The following is a 17,248-nucleotide window of genomic DNA, read 5'->3' on the forward strand; positions in this document are numbered from 1 at the left end:
TCAAGCCAGGCCTTTGTTTCTACATTCTCAAAATGAAGACATCAAACTAAAAAAGCGATTCCAAAATTGCCTGATAGAATCACCCAAGCAGCTTTTTGAAATTAAGAATATCAAGCTCCTCTCCTGGAGATTCTTCTGGTAGAGTAGGTCTGAGCTACGACACAGACTTCTGATTTTTAACTAGTGACATATTTACTTTCATATATGGTTGAGAAACATAAAGCAAGTATATTCTGATAGCTATTTCTAGCTCTAGAATTCTTCTGCATATGGAATAATGCACATAGTAGGGGTTCAATCAATGTAGCAAAATGGCTTGGTAATAGTCCAAGAGAATATCAGAAGAATCAATAACTTTGTCCATTAAGTACATGGCTGTCTTATCTAAAGTGAAATAATGGGAAAAAAACAGTCCCCCAATTGTCAATTGGCCAAAAGGGGGATTTAGAGTTTTGTTTTCAAGATGTGTAAAAAATGATGCCAAACTCTCTCTTGCAATATATATACATGTTTAAAAATGGGATTGTACTTTTTTGCTAAAGAGCTATACATAAAAACTGCCATGAAATACATTACTCAACAAAAAGAGGATTTAGGAAAAGGAGACAATTTAAAAAATTAAATCAATCTTCTGGAAATGAACCCTCTGAGTTTGATTCCAATATTAACTTTAGGGTAAAAACATTAGTTTTTAACTCCCTTCCTTTCACTTTAAAAACCACTGTTTTTAATTTTTATTTTTCTTAGTCATAACTGGAATGTTCATTCTATGGTTTGGATTTTGAAAACCATATAATAATTATAACAGACTATCATTTAAGGATTCACCTTAGGCCTTCACAAAAAGAAGCATATCTGTTTTTTCACATTCCATTTTTCTGCTGAGTGACATTTTATAAACTGTTGACGGGAAACTACTCAATTACAGCAATCCTGCATTGGTTCTATTCACAATTAAATTATCTAAATAAAACTTCTTGGAATGAAAAGAATGGCACTCAGAAAATATGCTGGAAAGGAACTATTTAACAAAAATATTCATTCTGTCAAGCTGTAGTGGCTGAGGAAGAGGGACAAAATTGTGGAATAAAAAAGGAAAGGTTAACCCCTCTATTTGGTATTTTTCACTGGGCAGTAGCAAATAAATGGCAGTGGAATTTATAAGAAATTTCAGCTTTGCGGATGCTTTCAAAGCCATGGCACTTTAAAATGATCATCAGTATTAAAAAGGATAGGACTCATAAGCATTCATGAAGACACACCCTAATATTTTTTCCTTCTAGGTTTAAACCATCACAAAGGAGGCAGTTTTGAATCAAAGTATTTACGCTTTGCACCTGACAAGCATGTTAGAAGTCTGAACCTCTAACCTATTGCTACTTCCAAATACAGGCCTGAGACTACCGTCTTAATATTGTCATTTTAATGTATTCCCCGTATAGCCTGAAGTTAAAACTCCACAGCATACCTCATTTCTCATAAAAGTTATAGATTTCTTTCAATGAAAGCTACAGCTTCTTAGTCTGGTTAGTATAGCTACAGACAGCTCTTATACCAATTCCTAATTATACGAAGGGTCTAAATAACAGAAAAAAGTTACACAGTAGTTTGAGGGAGTCTGTCTATACACTTCATTAAGGAGCGAAACTTCAATGAAATATTCAATATTAAGGAATCGGTGATATCATCACATAACTTGAGTACAAGAGGAAATAAATTCACATTTTGAAATACTGTAGATTATGAAATGGCCTCCAAAACACAAATACTCATTAAAAAAAAGTTTCTGCTTTCAGAGCGCAGAGAAAATACTTGATTATATCAAACGTCACAATGCCAACTAATAGGTTAGTGGCTTGATGGAAAAGCATTAAAACAAGTTTCTACCACTTATGTCTTGTCAGATTAAACCAAAATCAAAGCCTATTTACAAAGGGTAAGTACTCCAAAACTAGTAGCCAAATCATGTAAAGAGACAACCAAAACAAAAACGCTGGGTAAGAGCTTTGATAGCCTAAATCCTGGGCTCATATTATGTCAACATCTTATTCTCAAATGCAGATTATTCAGCTTTGACACATAGGGAGGAGTTCGTGAAACTGAGTCTGAGGGGTCACATGCACAAAATTTTATCAGACCCAAAGATTCTAACCATGTCGTAACTTCAGCAGACTAAAAACTAAAAATATTTACTTTCTTTATATAAAGTTTCAGGGCCCTCAGATTCCTTATTCCACAAAACATGTCAAAATGTTATTTGATCAGGTCACATTAGAGACTTATGAAACGAAATGAAAAGGTAGGGACTGGAATGTTTTTAAAACATCTCTTTGATAATGTTAAATATTCCCTTGGTGCACTCTCAATTTTTAGAATGTTTTATTAAAGTGACAGTGCCAGAGACTCCAAGCATGCCTGCAGAACTAAGTCCTTTAAGTTTTGTGGATGAAAATGAATTTTTGACTAATCCAAGAGAGTTAAGATAAACATTTTTTAAAACTTACAAATATGTCCCATTGCAAGAAACTATGACATACACAAAACCCCTTGCTTACAAAATAACCAAAAGTGGCAGAAATTGTTAACACTAATTATAAAAAAAAAAGTTTTTTCACTCTGTAAAGTGATTTACTCAGGCATTTGTTGAAACACAATTTGGATTACAAAATCTTGATTAATGCATTTTCCAGGAAACATCTAGTTCAAAATTTGAGCTCACTTGCATCTAGATTTGGTATGTTAAGGGAAAGAAAGAAAATGGGTATGCATGACGAAAGAGTCGAAGCAAATGACAAAAATCACCACAACAGTACAGGCTAATAAATGAAGAAATCAAGAGACAGGTTCATTAATTAATATATTTTCTGCATTGTAGTTAACATATGTACTTTCTTGGTGTCACCTTATTTTCCGTTATGTATTGATATTTTGTTATATTCAGACATGAGTACATTTCAACAGTTTTTGCAATAAATATCATAAAATAATAGATTCGCATAATAAATATTCTTTACAATAAAAAAGTTTAACAGACTTTTGTCTTAAAAATAGTCAGAATTCAACTTTGTGATTTATACATAAAATATACAAAAAGCACCACAATTTGTGGTTAAGGCAATGAAAACAGAAAAGATTAGAACTACTCAGCTGTTAACTAACCAAAGGGTCCAAAAACCATTAAGGAGCCAAGATCACTTTAGGCAGCATAGTTCTGTGACACGTATAGATCGATCAGCTATAAATATCAACTTCAGTCATCCAAGTGCCCTCAGTGACGAGAGTAATTTGGTGAAAAGCGTGGGGGTACGGAAGGGAGCCGAGTCCTTCACAAATATGAAAGCTTTGAATGAGGATGAACAAGATACAACTCATATATCTCCAATGTGAAGATTTATATTGTAAAGCGAATCTAAAATTACACGGGAAAAAAACCCAGAAAACAAAACTGGCATCTCTAGGATAAGATAATGCCAGAACTGAGGGGAGAGAACGTTGAGGGGCAAGAAGGAGAAGGCAGTGGTTAAAGGAGAATTTTAATGTTATAACAGCAACATATCCCCCTTGCTACTTAAGGGTCCAATGCTATGAAGAGCGCCCTAATTGGAGACAGATTTAATACATAGCTTATTTAAGCAATTAAATGGTTGCCTCTTTAAAAAACCAATTTCCCTGCTCCCAGAGTACCCAATCAAAAACAGCTCTAAATCACTGTAGTCTGGGTGTGTGTGGGTATGTTCACGTGTACAACTTTGGAAAGTTGCTTGCAGAACAAAAAGGCTACACAAAAGCCCACTGGCTCTCAATATCCTCTCGAGCGGATGGCAGAGGCTCTTGTCATAAGGGGGAGCCAGGTGCAGTTTCACAGTTCACTGTTACTGAAGATCAACCATTAGAGTAAAATCCATGAGTCAAACCTTGGGAAGAGGGGGAGAGAATGTGGGAAACAGGGAAAAACTGCAAAGAAAATAAAACCAGTATCTAACAGGATCTTTTCATAACAGCCACAGCTTGAAAGCTAGAAGTTCAGGAGGCCCAACCCACCTCCAAAAATCATGATGGTTTACCCTGACCCCGGGAGGGGCAGCCCTCCAGCTTACAATAGACCGTGTTGGAGTTCTTACATCTGCACCCTGGGCGATGGATCCAGTCGTAACACCCCCTGCACAGCTTCAGGCATCCCTTAGCAGGAGGGTAACAGAGTAAGCAAGGTAAAAACAGAGACATGGCTCCCATACACAGGTACCTAGAGCAGCAGTGTGACTGTGAACAGGAGCAAGGATTATCCGAGTAAGAATCCCCTTCATCGTCATTGGAGCAGTGGTAGAAGATGCCCTTGACCAAGCACATGCAGGTTCCATATTCCACCATGCTCTCAGCAGAGCAAAGGCACTGCCGGTTACAGGCCAAACAGGATGGCAGGGTCCTGGGAGCTGTGCATTCTCCGCACTTGCACTTCCCACACTGTTCACAAATGAACTTGTGCTGTGTCAGGTCCTCTTTCAGGGAACCCTTTAAGTCATCCACAATCAGTTGCTTGGGCTGGGTCCGGATTGCCCTTTCAGACCTGTGACCAGAGACTGGTCTGGTTGGCGGTGACCTTCCTAACAGTCCCTGCTCAGAAGAGGCACTGCTGTTGCTCCCAGAACTGGCTGCACTTCCAGTGCTGGTTGACCTGCTCAATATGGGGCCTCTGGTATTATTTGAGAGTCCCGCATGTCCCAGGTGGCTGGTAGGTCTATGCTCATAGTTATTATTCACATTAATTGGTATGATTTCATGAGTCCTTTCATGCTTTTCTTGTCTTGGTGCTGTTCGAAGAGCAGGTCTTTTCACCACTGATGGCCCTTCTGTGTACTCATTGCTGCCTCTGATGGCCTTGATCTGGTCTAAGGACAAAATAGCGGCAGGCTGAATCTCTCTCTCATAGTCTAACCTCTGACGGTTATCCAAAGCAGGCTGCTGGATCACAACTATTGAACTGCCACTGCCATGTTGATTTTGGGGATCCATGTGTAGTGATCTTGAATTCCGGCAATCAGTGGAAACCTGGCATGCATCTGAAATCCTAAAAGGAAATCAAAGATGAAAAAAAACAGGGAAAAAATAAATGAGGAGAAGCATTTGGGGGAGGGGGGATGCGAGAGATCCCGTCAAGTCACAAATTGCCTAAACCACCTGGTAATGATCTCCCTCATCAGTGGATTACAATGATGTTGGGGTCCTGGCCAGAGTCCAATTCTAAGAGAGGCTGAGGACCACATCAGAGAAGAAGAATGTAAGCAAGAGACCCCATGCCATAAGAATTAGAAGTTTTTTCAAGTTTTAAAAAGCAGAATCAAGAAGTAATGTCTTCCTGTTTGTGAATCTAACAAACAATTAAAATGGAGTATGCCCTCATGGGGAATATTGAGCATAAGCACTAATGAACAGCTCTCATCTAAAGAGAGCTCAGTATCAGTTCATGGGTGTTTTCCATAAAGGAAAATAGCCACTTTTTAAAAAAAATTAAGAATGGCTTTGGCACTGTTGCCTTCTGTTATTTGTTTGCTGTTACAAGCATTAGATTAATGGTGAGGAAATTAGTCAAGGTATACTTCATGCATTTAAAAAAAAATCAAAGAGATTCCAAACTAAAATGGAATCTCAAAATAAGAGGTCATTTTTCAGGAGAAACCAGAATTTTAAAGCTAGCTCATTATTAATGTACAACATGCAAATGTAGACAAATACAACAGTTCTTGGTGTTTTATAGCCTCTAACGCACACACACGAAACTTAATGTACAGTTCAGGGAACGTTAAGAGCATTCACATTTGAAATCATGAAAGAATTTTTTTTTTTTTTAAGTTTAAATAAAGGCTCACTCACCTAATGAGATACCTTTCACACAGAAGTGTTAGGCCTTTAGTAGTATGGGGAAATCCTGGCCATTTTAATTATCTGTATTTCCTCTAATTTAAAAATCTGTATTTACATGACAGATACTGATTTTCAAAGGCACGACCAACTCTGAATCCATGTGCTTCTTGTAATAAAGTACAGTAATATCCTGATAAAAATAAGCATTTGTTTCCACACCAATAGTTAACACTTTCTAATTTATAATGTCTTCTTCATAAAACAATCAAACACAAAAACGTTTGTTTTCAGTCAATGGTAGACTAAAACATTTTTCACACAAATTCCTCCCAAAGCCTACAGATTTGATCCAATTCAAGAATGAAGAGAAAAAAATGCCCGTTCCCCACTACTACCTTGAGCCAAAACACATTAGCTTAAGGAATAAAGCGGAAAGAAGTCCATTTCACCTCTTAACTTCACTCAATGTCCCCGGACTAAGTCTTACATGTTAACTTCTTGGCGTTCCCCTCCCTCATTCTCCCAACTCAGATCCTCGAGTTTCTACTTTCTTCTACCTTCTCTGTACAGAAAGAGAAACACATTCGCAACCTGCTGGGTTTAGTCCTGGAATCCTTAAGGGCTGTTCAAAAGATTCCATCGTTACTCTGCACAATATCATTCCTCCTCGCAAAGCACTTTTTAACCCAATGCTTTTAAAGCAAAGAGTACCTAAAGGTAGTAAGGCGGATTCCACACGAAAGGAAAAACGGTGTATTTGAAGAGGGCAGATAAAACACCAGGCACTTGAATCTCAGTTTTAAACGCTAGCTGTGGCAAAGTTCACGCTGGCCGGTGGCGGAGACCACCGGATAAAAGGAAAGAGCGAAGAGACTCGGCCGCCTCTGATCTGAAGCAAAGCCCCTCTTCCAGCAGTGACAGTCATCGCTCTAGCCCCAAACACGCTCACACGCTCTCGGCGGACTGTCTTCCCCAAGAAACCCCCGAATCGAAGTCGAATACCTTTTCGGACAATCCCATCACATCCTAAGGATCACCGTGGATTTCCAAAACCTCTTGGCGTATGCCACCAAGGAGGCTCACAAATCGGTGAGAGCCTTCAGAGCGAACGCGGGCGCCAAAAAGCAAGCCCACGTCAGGGAGGGTTATAAATAAATAGCTGTCTACACTTTAAAGGAGAAGCCGGATTCTTAAAGAGCCGGGGCGCAGCGAGCCAGGGGCAGGGGCTGCAGAGCGGCGTCGCCACATCGCCGGCTACCGCGGTGGAGCTGCGCCCTCTGCAATCCGCGCGGAGACAAGCGGGAAATAAAGAGTTGACGGCGAGGAAGGAAAAGGAAAAAGTTATGAATGAAAACAAGTTTGCTCGCTCGCTCTCTCGCCCGCTCTCGCTCCCTCTCTCGGGCAGGAGGAGGGGAGGAGGCTGAGGTTACCATTACCTCAGGAGGGCGGACTTCCCCACTTTTAAAGTGGCAGTGCCCTCTCCCCTCCCCTCGCCGCTCCACCGCTCTCACTACAAGAATACAGTGGCAGCTCGCTCGGGCGCACGCAGACCCGGGCCAGGGCGTCCCCAGCGATTTGGGGCTTTGCTCAGGCACACGCGGGCGCAAACACGCCGTTCCCGGCCCCAGTCCCAGGGAGCCTCCGACACAGAAAACCCGCCGAACAGCTCCGCGGCTCCCCCCGCCCCGCTGACCCCCTCAAAAGCCTCCCTGAAAGCGTCTTTCCCCTGGGGGGGGGGGCGGTTCCTCCGAGAGGACACCCCGGGTCATGGCGCCACCGCTGCAGGCGACTGAGGACGCGGGGCCCCGCTCGCCGTCCCGTGCGGAGGCGGAAGGTCGCCCGCCCGGTTCCGGAGCTCCGAGCGCCCCGGCGGGAGGGCCGCGCCGCGGGAGGGGGTCGCCCCCCTCTACCTCCTCTGCCCTTCCTCCCCTCGCGCGGCCCCGGCCCCCGCGCAGCTTCTCCGGGCCCGCACCTGCCGCCCGGCCCGCCCCGCCCGCGCGTCTCCCGCCCCCGCGGCGGGAGAGAGGCCGCCCCACACTCACCTAGGCCGAAGCGGGGGCGGGGGGCCAAGCCGTGCAACCCGGCCCGGGTCCCGGTGCGGGCGGCTGCGTGCACGCCCCGCATCAACCGCGGCGAGGAGAACGGGGAGGCATGGCCCGAGCTGCGGCCGGTCGGCCCGCGGCCTCCCCCGTCCCCGCCGGGCAGGAGCGCTCCCCGCGGCCCCCTTCCGGCTGCGGGGGACAATCCTCCGGAGACTCCGCGCGGCCGGGCGTAGACTTCTCACAGCTCGCGTGCGCCGCGCAGCTCAGTAACATCCACCTCCGGGGCTCTTCTCCTGCAGCCCCCTCCGAGAGCCAGAAAACAATTCCCTTCGGGAGGGCTTTCCGGGTCTCTCCGGAAAGCAAGCGAGGGAGCGGCGGGGATAAGGGTGCGTGCTCGGACCACAGTTCTTCTCGGGTTCCAGTCGCTCCTCGCGGGAAAGGCGGGAGTGGCGGCCTCCTGACGCGTGAAAATCCACGTCACGGACGTTCGAGGCTCCGCGGCGCCCGGGACGGGGCTCGAACCGGCGTTCGCGGGCGGGTCACGGAGCCGCTCAGGCAAGCTGGAGCACACGCCTGCGAGGCCGAGCCGCCGCTCTCCGCGGGATGGCGGGGGGTGGGGGGGGAATTTTTATTTTATTTTTTACCGGCTTTTTGAGGGGTGGTGGTGAAGGCAGCGAGGTTTGGGGGTTCTCCTCCGGGGAGGAGGCGGGGCGCAGGTCCCCCCGCGGAGGTCCAGGCACTTTCCCGATCCCGCACGCCGGGCAAGTGGGGGCACGGCGTCCCCGGGAACTCCGGTGCTGGCAGTCAGCGTCTCCCGGGCAGCGCTCACTCCCAGCCCTCCGACCCTCCTCTTCCACGGCCGAAATGCCTGCTACAGACGATTAGAGAGAAAAACACGTTAATTTCCCTTTCTTTCCAGGCACTTGGCCGCGCAGCGCGCTCCGCCGCCCGGGAGGAGAGTGGAGCGGAGCGGGCCGCTCGCCAGCTCGCCAGCCGCCCGCACCCGCTGCCATGTGCTGGCTGTTGCTCTCCCAGTGATTGACAGGCGGGCGCACAGTCGGCGTGTCAGCAGCGAACCAAAGTAACATGCAGTCTTGCACGTTTTTGCCGAAGTGCTTTTGCCCCTTGGAATGCCTAGGAGTTCAAACAACGTTCAAGCGACGCCTCTGCACATTGGAAATCAATACACAGAGACGGGAAATTCAGGTTTTAGACAATTGCTTCTCGGGATTCGGTCGCCAACAATGCCTAAACAAACACGCATTTGGTCCACACACCCGAGTGCCAGCCCCTCTTCGGCATAAACCACCCAGTTTTTCACACATCCGACCGTTTCAGACTTTAACCTTGTTAAGTAGTTCGCTTACGGGGGGAGGGGGGGAGGGAAAGGGGCCCTGCTTTTTCTTTTGGTGGTAGCATTTATTTTAAGAGCATTAGTTTTAGTAGTGGGAATGCTACTGGTAATTTGAAATGCAACCAGTAATCTTAGATCTAAAGCGAGTTCAAAGAAATAACCAGTTCCTTGCAAAAGCCAACATTTCTCACCTGACCTTTCCTAAAATGTCTGCGGAAAGAAAGGAAGGAAACAGTTCTTACCTAACGCAAAGATTGGAAATTGCTTTTCAGGCACATTTACAGCGACTGTAGCTGCTCCTTATCCAGGGCAGGGAGTTCTGTCTGCAGCTATCACTCTGCAAACCACTGAGTGCCTTACAGAGCAGTCCCACTCCGGCTTCGCAGAATTTCAGCTCGTCGCGGGCACCTCCACCTCCACTCCAGGACACGCCTCCAGTGATATCATATGTCAATCATACGGGCTGCCTGAAAACCTGGAGCTGGATTTCCCCAACAGTCGTTTCCTCTTTCGTTCATGAGTTCTCGCTTGGAAATGTTGCCCTGTACCCTCCTGTGAAAAACGTCCTCTAAAAATGTGGATTGCCTCTAAAAATCCTGCAAATGCTGTTTGTCATGAAAGAATACCTTTAAATCTAGTCAGCAGTCTTTAGTCATGAATCTCAGTAAAAGGATTGGTGGACTCTATCCTTAAAGTTGAATTAGAAAACAATTTTGAAGAATAAAAGAAGATTAAAAAGTTGTATATCAAGCCATCACTTCTGATCAGTTAGTGAGAGAATGTATATTGATAGAAAAAAGATGATAATATAACATTAGTTCCTATTTAAAGCAAAGTTCAGAATATGTGGAACCTCAAAGTTCAAAAGGTGGCACTCCTTACTGCAAATGTATGTAACAATATGTCATTAAGGCGCAATCTCCTGCTGTAGATTTTATAATAATTGCTCTATCTTGATTTGTGATATAACTTGCCCAAAATCAAATTTTAAAAATCCCAAACTCCTTCAATTTTGTAATATATTTATAATTTTGAAAAAAAAATTTTTTAATATCAGCTAAATGGCAATCAATTAAAATAGAAATAATTTTCCAAGAAGTTGTATAATTCTTAAGCATAAATGATGTGTCACTGAAAAAAAAAAGCATTTTAATCAGTAGGAAACTTGCTTTTGTTTCCTTACAAACTATTGGATTTTAGACATTTATTATCAAAATCGTGTACTTCATGCTGCAGTGAGGGTAACTATATGTGAAATTTGAGTTTCCACAGAGACTTTTAAAAGATACCTAAAACCCAAAAACATATAGTAAGTGGAAAGGAAATATTTTCTCCAGGTACTACATATCAGAAGTAGCTTAAAGTCTTTGACAAAATAAAGCAAACAAAGCAAAACTCCAGGAAAAAAAAAATCATATATAAGTTTAAGTACGGACATTTTTGGTTCAAAGTAATTTTTTAATCTCCTTTAATAGCAAGTGATTCTTTTGAAACTGGTTTTTTCTATTCTAGACTTTCAAATGTTTGAGCACTTTAAAAAATTAAAGTTGTATTTGGAATGACCTCTCAGGACCCTAGGGCACTGCTAAGACCATCAGCAAGAAGAAAGCATCACTAGAAAATAACATAGAACAAGAATTAAAGCAAGAAGCTACCTATTCAGTCAATATAAATTGTAATAAAACAGTCTGTTTCAAAGGATAAAATCAACATTATTGTACATATTTTCTATTTTTTCATATATCTCATTATATTTGGGGATGTAATGAACTTTAACCAGTGGATAAGTTTCTTGCCCAATTTGAATGGGTGTGGAATAGTCAACTCAGAAATAGAACATTCCATCAGAGTATCTTAGGTGGGTCTTCAAAATTGTCTTCTCCGCTATCACCACAATTTGAGGATGAGAGGTCAGTTCACCAATATGATAAAACCAGGAGAGGGAACACTGAACATTTTACTTCCATAAATCCTACAACAATATATTTGAAAGATTTCTATTGCAAATAAACTTCAAACTATTTCAACCACGGGTGCATTATTAAACTACAATTTGCGTGAGATTAAGTATTTTTAAATTACAATAATAAAATCCATGAAATTTTATCTATAACACCATCATCATGGGTCATGTTCTACTTAGAAATCAAACAGTATGCTGCACGAAGTTGACCAATGACCCTTTACATCATCTGGCACTAAAATGCATCAATGTTTTTCTCTAAATAGTACATTACAAATAAATATAGGTATAGCCTTGCCGCCCTGGATCTAGAAGACATTTAATAAAACCTGCCCCTTCTTCTGATTGCCTACAACTCTAAGACTTGGTAGAAATTCTAAAATTTTAGCTTAAAATAGACATTGTTCTTTATTTAGAAGGTTTAATTACAGTGTACCTTGGCTAGAAATGGATAGCTAGAGTATGAAATTTTCCCAAAAAGGAAAAACAATGTAAATATCCATGAGAAAATCTTACAATAATTTTCAGTTTACTATATTAAGATCTAAAAAAATAAGGTGGAATGGAAAGTGAACCCTGACATTCTTCATTTTCATGTGAAAACAAGATTAGCCATTTCTTCTACTGATTTGACTTTTGAGAAAATAATAAAGTAAAATGAAAAAAAAAGGTCTGGTAACTCCTGGCAACTGCTAGTGATTTAAAAAAGAAGAAAAAATGTAGTACTGAGGCTTAACTTACTCATTTACCTACTTTATTTGCCAAACTAGCAGAACCACAATATGTTCCAAGCTCTTGAAAAATAATACCTTATTAATCCTCCCAATGTTTCTGTGAAGTCACGATAATAAATATAATCTTTTATCTTGTTGAGAAACAACAACAGAAATTGATGAGTTACCCTATAAGTATCTAATTAAGTAATGAAGAACCAAGAATGGAAACTAAGTCGTTACTTTCCTTTTAGGGCAATAGTCACTATATTACTATACTTCCCAAGAAAAGCTGGCAAGGATAAGCCATTTTATTTTCAGTTTCCTTTTGTAAACAATCTTTGTAGTTGACAGAAATAGACCAACCTATTCTGTAAATTTTCCATAAACATTCTTTTCATTTTCATAAGTGTAATTCTCATCCTTCTGCCCTATTTGAAATATTAATGTTCTGTGTTGGTTTCAAATCCTGGAAGTGGGCAAATCAAACAATACATGGAATAAGTTATACTGAATGATTTGTAGAGTTTCTGTCAGCTCTATAATTCTACAACTCACCATTTGTGTTCTTTGTCACAAGTAATTCTGTTTTTCTACAAGTTGTAAAAAAAGAAAGAAATGCACATGGAAGGGCTCTGAATTAGTGCCCTTCATTCCTTAAGTGTTATATTCCTTTACAAAGAATCAAAGCAGCAAGAGTTCAGACAAACTGCATCACTACTACATATCAAAGATGTTGCTAATTAGATCCACATGGTAAGGTCGTCTAAGGAAACATCTTTGCCCTAGTACAAAACAGTCTTCATTTCTTATCTACCTAGTTGAAGAATAAATCCTGTTTTTTTTCCTCTTCCACATTATTAAATGTTCCCTTCTAAGCCTTGATTGCTCTTCATTTCCGCAAGAAAACAGGATTAGCCATCTCTTCTGCTGGTTTGATTTCTGAACCTAGAAATGGAATGGTCCTTATAATGATCACCTGGTATTCGCTTTGATTCTGGTCAACAAAAGTTATTAATCTCTCATTTCCACAACTATGTACTGCTAACTTCATCTTCAGAGACAAGTGCATAAGAACCTAGGTTGATTTAAACCTTTAACTGCCCTCATAGATACAACAGGAAGAAAACAAAATCATGTTTTCATTAAAACAAAAACAACTTAAAACATCTCCTGGGGCTTGTCTGCTTTAATCTTTATTTCCTATTGAAATAACCTATGCCAAAGGCTATAGTTTATCCTTTGGGAAAATAAAAGTAGAATATTTATTTGATGAAATGACTCTAGGCATGCCTTCTATAAGAATGCTCAATATTGAAAAAAGAAAACAAAAAAACTTCCAAGAGGTTTTTTTTTTAAAGAAAGAATTTATACCTTGGGTTTCTTTGATTTGCAATTCTCTTGGAGCATTTTAATTTCATTTATAAAAACATTTCATGTGGTCTATCATATTTGATAGGATACACGTATTGAAAAATCTGTTTTGATTATATCATTCTTCTATATCATAGTCTATTAATTTAGCTAATATGCCGTATTTGCCCATAATGTCCCCATGTCCAATATTACAAATATGAAAATGGCATGGTATAGAGAAAAGAGTTCCTGATGTAGGGTCAGATGATATGAAGTTCAAGTCCCAGCTTTGCCACTTCTAGCTTGGTGACCTTCACTTAATTTCTTTCAGTCTGCTTTCTCATCAATAACCTGAAGTTAATAACAAAACTTCACTTTCCCAAATTGTAGTCCTACTGTGGACTCAATGTATATGCAGTGCTTTGTAAGTTTTAAAGCCCTGTATAAATTCTTGCCATACAGCGTGTTATTGCCTCAAACACACTGTGTGATGAAGAAATGTTTCAGGGCCCCCTCTTTCTGGGTGCTTCATCCCTAAATACTGGATTTATTTGTCTTATAATTGTTTCAAGTTAATTCAGTTTAACTTTTGTTTTTCTAAGGCTGAACTCAGGTTTGAATAATTGTATTGCGCTGTGTGTGTGTGTGTGTGTGTGTGTGTGCGTGTGTGTGTGTGAAGTGGGATTCTGGAGCAGCTATCTGCTAATAATTTCAGATTAAGGAATTTAATGAGCCCTGATCACCTTAACGTTTATCCAGAATTTTTAATTGTTTACATTTTGCTTCCCATTAAGATAAAGGTCATTGCAAATATTAAAAATCCCTTCTATAAAATCTGTAAACTCTTCATGATCATTAAGAGTAAATAAAGAAAATACATGTTCTTAAAAAGTAATTGAATTACATTTAAAAAGTTGAAAATCAGTAGAAAAGTAAAAAACTGAATGATCCTTCTATATATTTTAAAAAAGTATGTTTATTGCTGCTTCTTTTTGATAATCTCCTAGAATGTTAATTTTGATAATAAATACAGCAGATTTGGTAGCAGATATAATTCCTGTCAATTACCAAAGTACCATTTGAATCTTAATGTTTTGTATTCATTTTTTAAATTGATAGCAGAGATATTTCATACAGCCAAAGCATTTCAACTAAACAAACAAAAAACCCGCGAAGCGCCACCTATTGTTGAAAATAAGTCATTTCAAATTTCAATCAAAACTTGCAAAAGGCGCTTGAGTCTTGGATTTGGGTATTCACATTGGTCAGTGTTATACATTTTTTTCCCTTACATTACCATATTGTGATATGAGTTAGTGTGTTAGTTTTCAATAAAAATGCAAAATATGCATTATATACACTGGATGCTTTCTGAGGAATCTAAAAGACATAAAAACACTGTGTCTATCTGAAGTTACAATATCAATGGTAAACATAATAGAGAAGTGATACTGACTTTTGACTAACATATTAGGATTAATAGATCCAAAAAGGTATTTTCCTACTCAAAGTAGTTACTTAGAAAAGCTGTGCACTTATACCAATTGGTGCCACAATTGGATGGATCTTTCTTTAAAATCCTTGATTGAGGGCTCCCCTGGTGGCGCAGTGGTTGAGAATCTGCCTGCCAATGCAGGTGACACGGGTTCGAGCCCTGGTCTGGGAAGATCCCACATGCCGCGGAGCAACTAGGCCCGTGAGCCACAACTACTGAGCCTGCGCGTCCGGAGCCTGTGCTCCGCAACAAGAGAGCCGCGATAGTGAGAGGCCCGCGCACCGCGATGAAGAGTGGACCCTGCTTGCCGCAACTAGAGAAAGCCCTCGCACAGAAACGAAGACCCAACACGGCCAAAAATAAAAATATAAAAAATTTAAAAATCCTTGATTGAAAACATCATCTGGGCCTAAACATCACATTCGTTTGAATCTCAATCTTTTATACCAATATTGTATATGGATTAGTGTATATATCATAAATAATATCAATATTAGAGAAGCATTTCCCTTTTGAAGATGGATTTGGATTTTATTAACCCATAAGTCAATAGGAGTCATTTGTACTGAGTAAGATGAGGGCTCAAGCTGAGTAAAAGTCTGGGGAGAAAAACATAAAAATAACAAAACTGTTCAAAATTGTTAAAAGATCACTGGCTGCTGTGGGGAGAATTAGCAGTGAAAGGAAATGATTTATGTTGACACATAGTATAAAGTATATGCTGCTATAAAATAGAGAGTATTAATTATGACAGGAAGAAGAAGAACCCTATTCTAGACTAAATAGAATTCATAAGAGACAAAAAGAAAAAGACAATGTACCCTTAGGACATGGCACAAGGAAACACCAGAGGGTGGAAATAGGCAATTGGCACATCACAATCACCTTTGATTTACAGGACTAGCATGACTGGAAAAGGAGATTTCTTTTGTAAAATCACAGTTATCAAAATCACGGAGGGACTTTAATGCCTTGATGAGGATTTGGGCTTGATCCCAAGGAAAATGAAGTTTTAGAGCAAAGGAGTTACCTGATGAAATAATCTCTTCCTAGAAGATCCATCCAGCCTTGTGGATTGCAGCAAGAAGAGGCTGGAGTCAGAGGGTTGCCTTAGAGATGAATATGTTAATCCAAGCAGGGAGCAGGGATACCTTGGATTCGGTGGCAGTGGAGAAAGAGGGAAAGGACCTAACATAATATAAATATTCATTGCATGCCTGTTCATTAAATGATATGAAAACAACAGATTGAAGTTTTGCCCACAAAGCTTTAACGAAACTTTAAAGAATGGTAAAATATACCTAACTGGTCAGTCATACTAAGGACACTTATTTTGGGAATAAGTCAGTCACATAAGGAGACTTGAACACATGAAGTTTACAGGATTTACCCAATGTTATGGCCCTTCAGAGTGAAAGAAGGAATCCACAATTCATCAGTAAAGTTAGGCGTTACTCATCTCTTCCATTCTCTTCTATCCAATTTTGCAAGAAACAGGAGGAGAAGGAAAAATGTTTTCATGGAGACATGTGTTCATAAGACATCACTAACATTTATAGCTACATCTGGCCAACCCAAGGAATGGATATTGATTATATTATGCTGTTATATCATATAGATATCAAGCAGTATGTTATCCAGTTAATTAATTAGGTCATAGAAATGATAACTGAAAAGGTTCCCAAGTCGGAAGAGTGTGTAGGTACTAGAAAAACTTAATCCATGAAAGATATCAAATACTACATTTGTAGAAAACTGAAATCAAATATTTATAATAGCAAGTAAGTTCGAGATACTATTGTGATTTTTTAAAAAACTTTTAAAAACTGTACAACTTATTGTCGAACTGTATGTGATACGTGAGTCACGGACTTCTCTCTCTTACAAGATCATTGTGGTTTATACGTTCATTCAACAAACATGTATTAGTACTGTGCTAAGTGCTGAGGATACAAAGATGACAACAAATTCCTGGGGAAGCCCTAGCAGCTGTGTTCTGGACCGCATGACTCTCCCCCCATGGTTGACTGGATTAGGGATTAGCACAGGACCTAAACCCAGCCATAGCCTAAGCGATGTGCTGGGCGAGGAAAAAAAAACAAAAGACAGGTTAGAAAAAAAGGAATGAGCAAGTCTGGTTATTATGGAGAGAATAAGGCAGTTATTTTGTGAACTAGAGCTACAAAGTCATGAAGAAAAAGGCAAATTTTTTCTCACCACAAGTGAGTAAAACTTATGAGCAAACAAATGCTATTAGATAATCATAACACAAGCCACATTTCATCAAATCTAAGATGTCATTACCTGTATGATACACTTTTATTTTATGAACTATTATGAAAGACAAAAATGCTGCTAATTAATACATGACACTAATTTTCTTATCACCTAGAGTTACACTTATTGAAAGGGTTGTTAATGATGGTTTACACACAGATTTTATCATATTTGATTCTTGTGCACACA

At 40.4% G+C, this 17,248-nt stretch overlaps 1 protein-coding gene across 3 annotated transcripts; it reads right to left on the reverse strand.

Annotated features, from left to right (window-relative positions):
• Positions 1-2,840: 2,840 nt before the first annotated feature.
• Positions 2,841-9,826, reverse strand: SPRY1 (sprouty RTK signaling antagonist 1). Of its 3 annotated transcripts, XM_033856702.2 has the most exons (3): positions 9,498-9,826; positions 7,902-8,772; positions 2,841-5,065 (listed from the first exon to the last, which is right to left on the reverse strand). In XM_033856702.2, the coding sequence occupies exon 3, from the start codon at positions 5,008-5,010 to the stop codon at positions 4,051-4,053; it is 960 nt and encodes a 319-aa protein (XP_033712593.1). In that variant the 5' UTR covers positions 5,011-5,065; positions 7,902-8,772; positions 9,498-9,826; the 3' UTR covers positions 2,841-4,050. The 3 variants fall into 3 exon arrangements, with proteins under 3 accessions (XP_033712593.1, XP_019783456.1, XP_019783455.1); XM_019927897.3 differs by lacking the exons at positions 7,902-8,772; positions 9,498-9,826 and adding an exon at positions 6,862-7,878; XM_019927896.3 differs by lacking the exons at positions 7,902-8,772; positions 9,498-9,826 and adding an exon at positions 5,869-7,878.
• Positions 9,827-17,248: the final 7,422 nt, after the last annotated feature.

The sequence above is a fragment of the Tursiops truncatus genome, chromosome 5 (assembly GCF_011762595.2).
Source record: "Tursiops truncatus isolate mTurTru1 chromosome 5, mTurTru1.mat.Y, whole genome shotgun sequence".
In the NCBI taxonomy this organism is placed as follows: Eukaryota; Metazoa; Chordata; class Mammalia; order Artiodactyla; family Delphinidae; genus Tursiops; species Tursiops truncatus.